Genomic DNA, 13507 nt, shown 5'->3' on the forward strand with positions numbered 1-13507 from the left:
CCCTCTCTCTCTCTCTCTCTCTCTCTCTCTCTCTCTCTCTCTCTCTCTCTCTCTCTCTCTCACACACACACACACACACACACACACACACACACACACACACACACACACACACACGGAGAGAGGGGGAGAGAGATCGACAACATAATTATATTGATTGCTCTTTGTAGGAAGACTGTATTGATGACGTGTGCCCGTCTCTTATCCTCGTATCCTAAGATCATCGATAAAATTCTTTGTGCTTTAGACAGTTCAAATATTTTGTGTATTTGTATTTACAGAACGCGTCGGCACAGGCTGCGCTGCAGGCCGCTTCCGCCTTGTCTGGTCAGAACGAGACCCAAGGCGGACCAAACACAGTACTCCGTGTCATCATCGAGCACATGGTCTATCCAGTTACTCTAGATGTGCTCTGTCAGGTGAGTGTGAAACTTAACCCGCTGTGCGGCATAGCACCTAATTTAACATGCTGGATTGAGTGAGAAAATCATTTTAAAGACAAGGTCGTGCTTCAAGCCGTTAAACAATAAGCTTCGGATTTGCACTGAAGGTGAAAGTGGGTTGGAAATGTAGAAAGGCAAGGGTTTGAGAAACACCGCCGCTTAAATAGTCGTTGTATAGGGGAAAGCGGAAAACTGACATAACGGCACTAAAACAGCGTATCTGAGCGTAATTGGCAATTCGCTTGGCAGACTAGAATGCAAGCGGACACAAGAGTAAACAATAGAGGCCTTGGCTGTAATGACAGCAGGCTGATCTGTCATAAATGGTGGATATGAGGGGTAAAACAGTTGTGAAGGTAAGGCACAACAAAATTTACAAGTTGTTAAAGGAATACTCACCGCACATGGTAGGCTTCAGCATTTGGTGATTAAAGCTTTTGTGGGTACCTTTACTCAGTTGGCGACCTTACTATCTGATGTAATTTTCCTCAGTTGTAGCCTCACTCAAATGCATTCTGAAGTCTTCAGTTTCCAACAAGAAATCCTATGGGAGGGAGGGAGAATATTGGGGTTAAAACTGGAGACGTTGATATTAGATACTACGTTAGACTTCAGATTCTGGCACTGGTAGTGTCCTTAGATTTTTGTAACACTTATACCTGAAACAAGGTAGCGTCTGTATTTCGGTTCCGAACTTGTAATTTGTTCGAAATGATTGTTGCATTGACGGTCATTTGAATAAAATGTCAATTTGTTCTCCTAAAAGTTCGATAATGTGCAGTAAGTACTATTAAAATACGTACTACTCATTTGCCACCTTCAAATGAGGTATAACGAACTTAAATCTGGCGTCATGGGATGTAATAGGAAGCGCTCTGCAGTGTTTCCAATAGTTGTCCATGTGTTACGCTTCGTGAAGTTCACTTTCAAAGGTGAAGTCTAACACACAAAGCGTAAAAACTCTTTAAGTTTGACATACTGAAAGTAGTAAGAAATAGATACACATAATGTTACACAGGGTCCGACAATAAGAACTCCCGCATTTTGAAAGGTTGTGACAGATACGGAAAACATACTTTTATTTGCGAACAAGAAATAGTATCCATTTAACATTAGAGTATTTTAAAAATTATGCAAGGTAAATGGTGTCCACCATTGTTGACATATTGACGAATCCTTTCCCGAATTTCACCACAGTTCGTCTTGTCATTTCAGGTGGATAGCAATTACTTTCTTGGTGATTGCCTATCGGGCGAGGGGTGGGGGGAGGGGAGGTGTCATGAAATTTAATGACGGACTCAGCATTACGGTTTTTATTCTTCTTTTTTTTCCATTTGTCAGCTCACATCGAGGGAAACTGGTTGTCTTTAATTACTGTACCGTGTAGTTGCAAAAGTAGGGGCACGTTAAACGCTTGAAACAGAAGCTGTTGTGAGCCATAAAGCAGATCGTGGAAAGTAAGGTAGAAGCTGCTACCACTGAGAGCCGCGGGAAATAGCTAGCGGCTGTTGGCCACCGTGTAGCAGAGTTCGCTCTCGTCCGGTTCTTGCACAAATAGCGGCCGGAAGCGACCTTCCGTTTCCTCCCGCTAATATTTTCTCTGTACACAGCGCGCTAATGGTTTCCCACACCTCGCTGTCTCGTGTTAGTCGCACTGTCGGAAGCAATTTGCACTCACAAACGGAGAACAGCCGGGCACTGGGAAAATCATTTATTTATTTGCATCATTACTGATCTGCGTAATCCGAAAGTGTAGCTTTGGCATGTTCTTTGTATCAGAAGCCGGTTTGGGAATTAAATGTTGTATGAAATCATAAGACCAGGAGCGGTTGTAGAAATAATTTTATGTAATGAAAACTTTCGCGAGATTATTCCTGAAGACTTTCGGAATAATGAAGACCCCCTTTCCCATTAACACGATTGTTCATAATACGTAATTGACAGTCGTATTGACAGTCTGGGGCCAGTATTGATGGTTTGCACAAAGGCTTTAAAAATATTAACGCGCTCTCAGCATATTGCGCAATATATTTTACCGTGTTAGGGTGGTACAGTATTTCCTAATACGCGGTTTTTTCTGCCGAAACTTCATTATTTGCAGACAACAGTAGGAAAGGTAGAGGAAAGTAGTCATCTGTTGACGTGCATTGAGGGAAGTAACTGGATTCCATATTAACCGCTTAATCAATAGTTGGCAGTAGAAGCATTCGACAAAAGTATGTACGCGGAGGGAAATACCATTGCAACTGCTTATTTGTTCATTCCAGAAGCTTGAATTATGTATAGTGGAGATACATAACAGCTCAACCTACCAATCCTCTATAGTAATGAATCTTATTCTTTTCATGTTTATAGTAGGATGGTTTGATAAGTCTGGCATATTTCCATGAAAGAGTGGAACATTATTCCAGTGACCATATAAAGAATTGCAACAATGTACAGTGTGCAGTTAATGTTGACAGCCGTCTAGTCAGTGTGTCGACTGCGGTTGAAAATGGAGAAAAGTTTCGTGCTGTGAAACATTTTCACTTGAAGGACTGGACTGCCGCAAAACTCAACACGGAACTGGATGAAGTTCACGTGAACTCAGCACCATCATTGAAGACCATTTACGTTTGGAGTAATGAATTTAAAAATTGCAAGACAAGCACCGAAGACGAAGCGCGATTCGGCCGTCCAGTAGGGGTCAGCACAAAGGAAACCATTGACAAAATTCATGATACTGTAATGCAAGACCGACGAATATAAATTCGTGAGATTGACTGTAGGCATCACAACTGAGCGAGTGCATAATACCCTGCACGAAGAATTGCCTATGAAGAAGCTGTATGCGAAGGGTGCCGCGATTGCTCGTAGTCTACTAAAAACACATCCAGCACAGCATTTCTACACAATGCTTGGTAATATTTAATCGCAGTCCGCAAGACTTGCGAAGAAAGGAAAGACGATTTCTTCAGCTGTCACGGTTTCTTTCTTTTTTTTCCGGGATTCCCAAGGAATAAACCTTACTCATTATTTGGATAAAGGCAGAACCACAACTGAACCTCGTTACGCTTCATTGCGGATCGTTTGAAACTTGCACTGGCTGAAGAAAGACGAATGTTGGCATGCAAAAAGTGCTGAGGGACCAAGGTTATGCACCATCCCACATATCATAGATAACAAAAGGCGAAAATGCCTTAATTGAGCTTGGAATTGGTACCTCATCCACCCGATTCACCGACTTAGCCCCAAGTAACTTCTTACTGTTCCCTATCTAGAAACTTTGGCTTGCTGGGAAGAAATTACCACCAAACGAGGAAGTGGTAGTTCCAGTCAAGGAGTGTTTTGACGAGTTTGACAGAACCTGTTTTTCCGATGGGATGGAAAAACTTGGAGTATCGCTGGATCAAGTATTTATCCGTCAAAGGAGACTTTGTCGAGAAGTTATAGTGCGTTTAAAATTAGTTGCGACTTGGGCAATTCCGTGCGGAGCGAGTTGCCAGCGTGTGCTGAACGCTTCAGCATGCGCCTGTAACGCCAGGCCTTCTTGGCTTTCTTTCTCAATCGATTTTAAAGAAACTATGTGGTAATAAACTCTAAGCCTCACACATCTTATAGCTTCATTTGTTAGTTTCATGATGAATTACCGGTTATTTTGTTAATGGTCATTTTTTTGTGATATTTCGGTATTAGCTAAACTGCTGCAAGACGTTCGCAGTGTAAAATAGGGGTCGCTATGAATTTGCGTTTCATGTGTATGCATATGAAATTCAGGTAACATATTAAATTGTTCGTTAAAACTTATACCATATAGCTATCTACGTTGAGAAAATTAAATTATGTTAAGGGCTCCGTCACGAACGCACTTGCCAGTGAAAAAGCCAAAATGAGACATTCATAAATTCCTCGTATCTTACAAACTGTCTGAAATATAGAAACAACATTTTGGCAAATGATAGTACGCAAAGAGAAGAGTATTTTGCCATATGATCTATATGTGAAACTTCCATATCCACCGCAATATGTAAGCAACTGATTTTTTAATGATGTAATGTAATTTTGAAGGAGCATCAATAGCCTGTGAAACGAGAATTACTGTGGGTTTTGCAAGAATATAAGTGAAGAAGGTGCACATTTGTTTATACTGAAAATGGATTTTCTCATAACTAAATTGATATGTCCCGCTTTTAGTCGCTAGTTAATAATACACTGTTTTAGGATTCTGCCACAATTTCACCTGCATTTGAATGTTAGTGAGAAATTACCAGTAAACTCTGCTGTGTTTAGGCAAAAGAAGCAATGTTAAGACAGCAACAAGAGATGTAGCGTACTACTCAAAACGCGACACTGTCCTTTACGAATCCATTTCTTCTCATCTACATTCTTGGTATGGCTGACGACGGAGACCAGTCCTGTGATAGAATATTTGCAATGACTTCTTTTGTCAGCATTTCAACCTCACTGAGTGTAAATTTCGTGTTGTTTTTTGCCACATTACTTTTCGCGTAATCTCGTATATTCTCGGTCGGATTTAAAAGCATGATACGGAGGAAGCCTGATGAAACTATGCTCTTTAGCCCTAGCCATTTCGACGACCTGGGAGCGTGGAGCTTGTACAGCACTAAAAGTTCCATTAACTTCGCCTTAGGCAAGTTGGTTCAATTTTATCCGGTTGAACATTTCTTTGTACCCCGAGGAAAATAGCCATATTCCTACGCTGCATCGTTGGAGCTTTATGCATAACAACCGAGAGGTATTGCACGTTGTCCATTTCTATTGTCGGATTTGGAGGAATATTTTGCAACAGAAAATTATATTTATAGCTGGTGAACGTGTTCTTGGACGACCCCTTTAATTGCCAATATCGTTTTCATACGTGCTGCACTGTTGTTATTAATGCAACGCCAACACGAAACACTTGTTCACAATACCTGACGACTGTAGGGCAATTCAACGCCAGAAAATATCGCGAGCTGATGAACGTAGGTGGCTCTAATGCTTGACACCACGTGGTACTCGGCGTGGCAACAGGGCCGCTTAACAACCGAACTGCTGGCGGCGTGGTAGGGAAAGCCGGTTTGCCATTGGTGTTACCTGGACAACGGCGTCATGTCCTCTCAGGTGAGCCAAACGTCAAAAGTCGCAACTAATTTTAAACGCACTATAGGTGAGTTGTTGACGAAACATTTTTCGTCTTTTACCACGCTTACCAAACCACCCTCGTGATCGCTTCAAGCATCGTGGAAAGTGAAATCCGACGAGTATGTGAAACAGTCTTTACTGTTAACGTAAGGTGGAATGAAGTTCACCAATTTGTTGAAAAATTCCTTGTTCACCCTTAAAATAATGATAGTTACCTGGTTCTGCAGAAAGTTCTCTTGGCCATGGACAGAATGCTTCCAAGCCTGTTTTTCGCCTACCGCCGCTTCCTCATGCCTTTCTTTTTGCGGTACGTAGCGATTGCTGTCGCAATACTGTGTACATCTGAGTTCTACAACCGCGAACGCAGAGATTTGCTCCATGGAGACAGAGTTCCAACTGCCTGCCAAGTCCCGGGCATAAATATGGCACAATAATATTGTGCCGATCTTGGCCTCACACTTTCGCACATTGTATTTATAGAGTATTGTAGCACAATAAATACTCAAGGTGTGAGGGACCGCACAAGATTCGCCGTTGGTCAGGAACGCACACGGCTACTCGTATACCATGACCAGGGTTACATCCTGGCAGGAGTTAAGTACTACGAAGTGAGTTCTCAGTGGATGGGGCGTAGCGCATTTGTGCGGTGGCGGGCTGCCAGTGTGCAGCTTAACATGGTGTACCTATGGGTGAAATTCTACTTTGCTCTGTTGTTTTGTGCTGAACTTCGATCGCGCTGCAAGGCTAGTACGGCGGCCGGATATAAGTTTGGATACTCGACCTTGAAGCGATACGACAGTTAATGACACCACTACTACCTAAATAAAATGAGCTGATCATTACGTGGGCCACTGCTTATCTGCTCTTTGGGTGTATTGTCTTTTTATGTAATATGCTACCGTATTACCGCGGCAGTTGTTTCCTTTCCGTTAGCATCATTTGGGGCCTTGGGCAGCATTGATCTGCTATCTACTATTATCTTTGTAGATGTGTAATCTTCAACGAATTCAGTTTAATTAACAGGTCTGTAGTCTATGATTACACACTTGACACCCAGATATCTCGCATATGCTATTCGACACATGATCTAGGGCTTTACATGTACTCTTTCATTAACGGCTGCTTTCTTCGTTGTGTTCGTACCATTTACACCACCCATGAACAAAAGTTCGCACCATTTACACCACCCATAAACAAAAGTTGAATGTTCCACAGGTTTTTCTTCGAATTTTTCGGCGAAACGTATTTCTATGTATGTTCCTCAGATGATAGATCGAGATAGTTCGGTGGCAGAGTCGCCTGGCTTTGGTTTACACCGACATCCGGCGAAACTGGTTTAGGTTTCGAGTCTTTTTTCTTAGTCAGTGTATACGAATGATTGCAGGCTCTATCTTGCCAGTCTAAGCTAGTGGTTAGCATGTAATAACGTCGCTTTGCGGGCTTACTCAAAAGAGAAGAAAGATACGGGTAGCGCAATAATGAGAGATTATCAGCAGACTTGTAGGCTGTACACAGCATAGCTCGAAAGTGGATTGTTTTGTGAGTGCATCCGAATAATATGACGTAGGAAATACCAAGGACCATGTTGGGGAAATAGTAGTTACTATAGACATGTTTTTTTTTTAATATTACTGGATAAGGCTAGCGAGAGATGTGCACGAATGAGCGCAAGAATGTCACGACATTCTGGCAATACATTTGTTTTAAATATCGACAGCGAATTCTCATTTACTGTGGTCTCAAGTGAGTGATTTTTTGTAAGAATATTATTTATCATTTACTGCATAATACTGAAGTGCCGCGTTTTAAAAAGACAGACTACTACGACGATGACAATGATAGTTATTTCGTTAACACTTCCTTTCACTTTTTCAGTTCTAACACTTAACGTCGAAGGTCTGCTCATTCTTTCTAATTTTTGAAGTAAAATGAAACAAATAGTTGTTCAGTTGAAATGTTTAGTTAGTATTTTCGAATATTAAACAGTATTTTAGAACGATGAAGAGGTAAGTATATGTAGTTAGGCGGATTAATGTAATGTCATTAGATTTCAAGGATTATACTATTCTTTGTCGCATATTCACATCAGTGTGTGCTGCTACTGAGGCATCCTTGGTAAGCACTGACCTCTAGTTATCAACATGCAGATTACAAATGCTGCTGGAGTTCATAACTTCAAAATATACATGCATCTGCTTAAAACTTGGGTCACTTTGATACGCTGGTTTCCCTCCAGGCAAAGTGTACTTTCGATACAGCCCATGAATGACGTAATGTAATCCTTTTGACTACGCACGAATTTTCGGTGTCCATTAACTGCCTTCTTTCTGCTGATAGGAATGAAGAATAAATTCTTATCGCTGGTTTACGTGATCTTGTAGCGATTTGGCTTTTTATGTAATTTGATAGATTAACCTCCATTATGTCAGCACCAGTTTAACTATAACATGCTTGTGCTTGAGTCAAAAAATGTTCAAATGTGTGTGAATTCCTATGGGACCAAACTGCTGAGGTCGTCGGTCCCTAGACGTACACACTGCTTAAACTAACGTATGCTAAGCACGCGCGCGCTCGCTCGCACGACCTAGAGAGGACTCAAACCTACGGTGGAGGTGCCGCGCAATCAGTGACATGGCGTCTCTTACCGCGCTGCCACTATGCGCGGCTGTTCTAGATTCCTGGAGCCCAACCACACCGACGTATTGTGGGTGGTGTTCCTCTTATTTACAGTACGAGTTCGATTCCAATGATTCGCTACACCATTTTATGTTTTCCAGTGCCCGTGACAGTATTCCTTTAGATGTATAGCTGAGTGTTTTCCCGCTCAGATTGAGACGAGAGGGAGATAGCGTGCGTGCTGTGTCCCAAGCATTGTAGGAGTGCAACAGCCTATAGATTTAAAGCAACTGCATGAAGTGGGAGATTCAGGCATATTTAAAAGTTCCTACGTGCCACTCATTGCTATTCACACAGAGGCGTTTAAGACGTCATTTATCCTACTCAGTGAGCACTTACGGCTGTTCCTCTTGTCACCCTGTGATATTCATGACCGCCTTTCTCGTGGTACGAAGTAGAGAAGCGATTATTCTTCCAACAATCTCCTTGACTATCACGGGCGCTGCTTTGCCGGAGCAGATAAGGCCTCTACTCATTGGGAAACAATGTGTAGTGGGCTAGCTCACACTCTAATAACTTTCGCGCTGTCAAGGATACTACTGCCGCAGGGCGCTCTTGCTTCCGTTCCGCCCAGAAGGAATTCATTGTCCCGTCGCTCGTATCAGAATAACGTACCTTCATCATTAATATAATGAGCCACCATCCCCACGTTGTGGTTGGCGAGCGTTATGACAAAAGCTCACATTTTGGTTGAATGTCCCCTCCTACTGGCTCTCCACCCAAACCCTTTTCATTAGTGTTTTTCGTTTCTGATATGGGCGGAGAGCGGAACTAGTTCTTAGTTTTCTCCGAAAAAGTGGACTTGATTCCCAGAGCTAGCGTTTCAATGCTATCTGGGCAGTGGTGGAATGTCTTGCGGTATTTCACACCACATGGTGGCCGCTGGCGGCTTTGACCTTATCTTCTCCGCCAGGCGCGCTGGTCATCGCTCTTCCACTCTTGAGTCCCATTGGTTATTACATGCAATTTTTTCAGGAGTGTCACCTTCTATAAGACTCAGATGAAAGCAGAATCTAAAGGACATCTTATCCACAATAATAACTGTTGACGAAAGAACAGTTGAACATATTTTTGGTACTTCCTTCAAGAGAGTGGGGCTTATTTCCACCTTTAAGGCATTTACTGTTACGGATTGGGGGATGGGAGGAGGCAGTTGTCCCGCTTGTTGAGGCCCGGGAAACACTTTACTGTGCACACCTATCTACCGACCTATTTATTTCTCTCGCCTCATTTTACTGTTGGCTGTTCTAATGATCTGCTTGACGTTATTCGCGTTTATACTTCTACTGTTACGGATCTTCCCTCAACCCGGCTAGACGGATTATTTATTACGGTACTGTCGTAAGCCTACTATGGGTTGGTGGGAACTGAGACATTAGGGGACGCGCCTCTCGGTGCATAAAAGCCAGGAGGGAGGGGGGCGGGAGTGAGTCCTCCTTTGCTCTCTGGCCTGCAGACCACCCCATCCATATACTTTCTACTACTTACGCTAAATATTAATTTCAGTAGCGTTGTTTTACTGCTTCTCTACATATCATCTCCTTCCGCAAACTATAGATGGACTATCTCATGAATGACGGATCCATGGTCCTACTGTTTTATCCCTTAACCTCTCTCTCTCTCAGCCAACCAACTAACCGAACAGTGCAGTTGATTTGCGCGACAAAGCAAATGGATACCTTTTTAGATGGATTGAAGTGCATTACACGCCAGTTTCCTATGGGAATCAACAAATTTACTCGAGATTGGGGTCCCGCATAAGTTTTCCTGTTTCTTTCTTGGTGTTCAACGCCTGTCAACGATAGACATCTATATACCGAGCTGAGACCCCCCTTTCACTTGGAACCGTATTCGTAGGTGGAGTTTTCGCCGAGTGGCCTTCTCGTTCCATTGTCACGCCACCAACTAGTTGTCCCAGTATAGGTTCGTGAAGCAGAAATTGGCCGAATATCCGTAACGCGGAACAACAGTGCACCGAGGCCGTCCACAGATTCAGCCAAGTACAGTGTTAGGATTCGTGTGGACTTCTCCACATACATGAGCGCCAGGGTATAATGAGCTCGGATAAATGCCTTCCCCTTGTACAGGCAGGGTGTATATGACCCAGGACAACCAGGAAATCCGGGATAAACCCGGGAATTTTTTCATCCGGGAGAAAACCGGGAATTTTTTAGAATTCCGGTAATTTTTCGTTGTTTTAGTTTTCAGATAAATTTTTGTAATTTTGGCAGGTAAGAATCGATACTCTAACAAAGGATATTACTGTAACCAGCTCCTGCAGAATAATACTGCAACAATAAAACGTGAACGAGAAAGAAAACTAAAATAAAACATAAATTGCAAAGGAAAATGATCAAATGGCTCTGAGCACTATGGTACTTACGAGGTAATCAGTCCCCTAAACTTAGAACTACTTAAAGCTAAGGACATCACACACATCCATGCCCGAGGCAGAATTCGAACTTGCGACCGTAGCAGCAGCGCAGTTCCGGACTGAAGTGTGTAGAACCGCTCGGTCACAACGGCCGGCTAAATTGCAAAGGAAATGTTTCATATACAACAACAAAACACTGTGCTCATACAAGCGTTTTCCAACAGCAAAATCGTCAAAGGCTTTAGGAAGACTATGCAATGCATCATAACAACAAATTGCCTCCGATGAGTATGACGTCACAACTGTTTACATTAGATTCGTTTTAGCAGTTACGAGCGGGCTCATGCTCGGTTGAGTGGCTACGAGTAGTACCTTCTCCCGTTTCTGGCTACAGAAATATGGCTGTTGCCTGTGTAAGCAGTCGCAGCAAGCAGCTAGATGCAACCGGGAAAAATTTTACTGCCACACTCAAGCTGCCAAATTCATATTCTTGAGGAGAAAAATCTTGTTTCGCAAAGCGCCTAACATCCAGCACACGTTGGTCTATCAGTTACTCATATGATTTTGATGCGCATCGCTGTTGGTTTTTGAACACATTCTGTAAGTTGATTTCTGAAAGAATCATAAGGCGCGCGGGGTATAAGTCTGTCGTTAAACTGAAGAGCGAGCACGCGAATCCCCACTCTGCCTACCCTGCTACGTCACAGGGCGCTTCTACAGGCTGTTCCACAACGTAGTACAGTCCCTGCCGCGGCGCGCGCGCTTTAAATCTGTGGCGACGCCGTGTACAGATATGTCCCGTCTGCGTTTATTTTTAGACAAATGCGTTAAGAGTATAAGGAAAACAAAAGACGATAGCTTCTTCGAAACATAACATTACAGAGCAATATTAACATAACAACGGAAGCCGGGATTCTACTACAAACATAGAACCGAATGCCTATTCATATGAATGTATGTTCCTCTATTCGTAAGACGAACCAGATATAGTGCAATCAGTCTGTAGAATTTAAGGCTTGCTCTTACCTTGTGTTTCTACTAAAAGGTAGTAGTTCTCTTTGAAGGGCTGCATTAAAACTTAACAATTCTTGCAACACGAAGAGTGTTTAAAAATTAATCAGAAATTTATAATTACGTTTTATATTAGTTCGATTCGCACTGCTTTTTTGTCCTTGTCTTCGTAAACGTGTGAAAAGTATTTCCAGGTAAATTCCATTTCACGCAATGTCTTGTGTAAAACAACTTTCTTCAACGAAAATGTATTTTTTGTTTCAAGCCAGTGATTAATTTCCGTAATGTGGGCATTAGTTTTTGGTTTATGTAAAAGTCCTCCATCGTTTGTCGAAAGACCGATTTTGTGAAACTATCTATAACGATGGGTTTTCTACCTAAATTATTAGTTTTTCTTCGCGGTGATTCCAGTAAACCATGCGCCTTCTTTTCGCGCTCCTTATGCGTCCTGTTTTGGCGAGGCTGAAGTTTGCATAAACTGCAGCCTTTTGATTGGGACTGGTAATATTAGCCAACAGCTCTTTTTATGTAGCCCCCTTAACACAAGCTGTAATAACGTTAGAGACGATCGAACGCTCGTTCTGCGTAAATATATCCTTCGTATTCTGCACATTTTCTTGCAATGCAGGGTGATTATCCATCACTTCCGTATACTGAAGTATATCAGTGAGTACTCAAAGTCAACTGACTGAGATTGGCAACTAAGATCCCACGAACAGAAACGACATATATCACTGCACGCCGAACTACACCGCTAGATAGGTAACGGGCAACTGATTTTGGGTTGCCCTGTAGGCCACTTTCCCCACCAAAAGCGCTGCTCGCTCTTCAGTTTACAGACTGCCGTGCGGTCTCAGGCGACTTGTCACGGTTCGCGCGTCTCCCCCCCCCCCCCCCCCTGCCGGCCGTCGGAGGTTCGAATCCTCCCTCTGGCATGGGTGTATGTTTTGTCCTTAGCATAAGTTAGTGTGTAAGCCGAAGGACCGATGACATCACCAGTTTGGTCACATGGGGAAAAAAAGAGAAAATATCAGTTGATTCTTGAATGCGTGCATAGTGTACGTGATGCCTGTCAGGGGAATCCTCATCGCACCTAGAAATAAGCTTTCCTGCAGGCAAAAGGGACCGGGCTATACAAGCTGAGCGGAGTAAAGCCGAACAAGTGAACGCCAATCGCTGTCTGATTGTTGTTTGGGTTTGCGAATGATCAGCGGTATTATAATTACTAGGGAAATCCCTTCAGAATACCAGAGTGGAAATAAACGACTAAAAGGAATAACAAGTAAGAAAGATTACGTATTACCTTCTCGGTGTATACAGGAAAATGAAATTTTGTCGTTTTTGGCCAGATCGCTACGCTAGTTGTACAGACCCTGTCCAGCAGCCGCTTAAGTTCTACTCTGGAAGTAGCGCAGAAAATGGTTTGTAATAACATAACGCCTAACCGGAGAATAATCAGGGAAACTAAACCGGGTATTCTGGAAGGGTTAGTGAAGTTAACCGTCGAATAAGTGACAAAGGCAGGAATAGTTCCAGAGTTAGTTACGACAAGATTGAGTTACAAGATTGATTGTTAGAACGAGGAAGGAGAAGAAACGGGGACATCACACAAATTAGGGAAGAATATGGCGATTCCAAATTTATATAAAAATCTCGTACTACTACTTTTCGATCTCATGCTCGAGGAACTGGAGCGTATGAATGAAATGTGAAACAATTTGCTAACAAAGCATTTTGCTTGTTGTTGGCGTAATAGACATTTTATGTTGCTCTTCTTGAATTACATTCTGTCGTGTTATAAAAATGACCATTTGTGTGTGTGTGTGTGTGTGTGTGTGTTACAATTTCTGCAGTGTGAGAAAGGCCTATTTTATCTAGC

General features: G+C 42.7%; 1 protein-coding gene across 6 annotated transcripts in view; it reads left to right on the forward strand.

Annotated features, from left to right (window-relative positions):
* Nucleotides 1-13507, forward strand: part of LOC124604429 (polypyrimidine tract-binding protein 1) — a 263865-nt gene that overhangs the window by 168582 nt on the left and 81776 nt on the right. For all 6 annotated transcript variants that reach the window (XM_047136477.1, XM_047136479.1, XM_047136481.1 and 3 more), the window contains exon 5: nt 282-419. In XM_047136477.1, the coding sequence (XP_046992433.1) occupies nt 282-419 (138 nt within the window). The remainder of the gene's footprint in view (nt 1-281; nt 420-13507) is intronic.

Source organism: Schistocerca americana, chromosome 1 (genome assembly GCF_021461395.2).
Source record: "Schistocerca americana isolate TAMUIC-IGC-003095 chromosome 1, iqSchAmer2.1, whole genome shotgun sequence".
In the NCBI taxonomy this organism is placed as follows: Eukaryota; Metazoa; Arthropoda; class Insecta; order Orthoptera; family Acrididae; genus Schistocerca; species Schistocerca americana.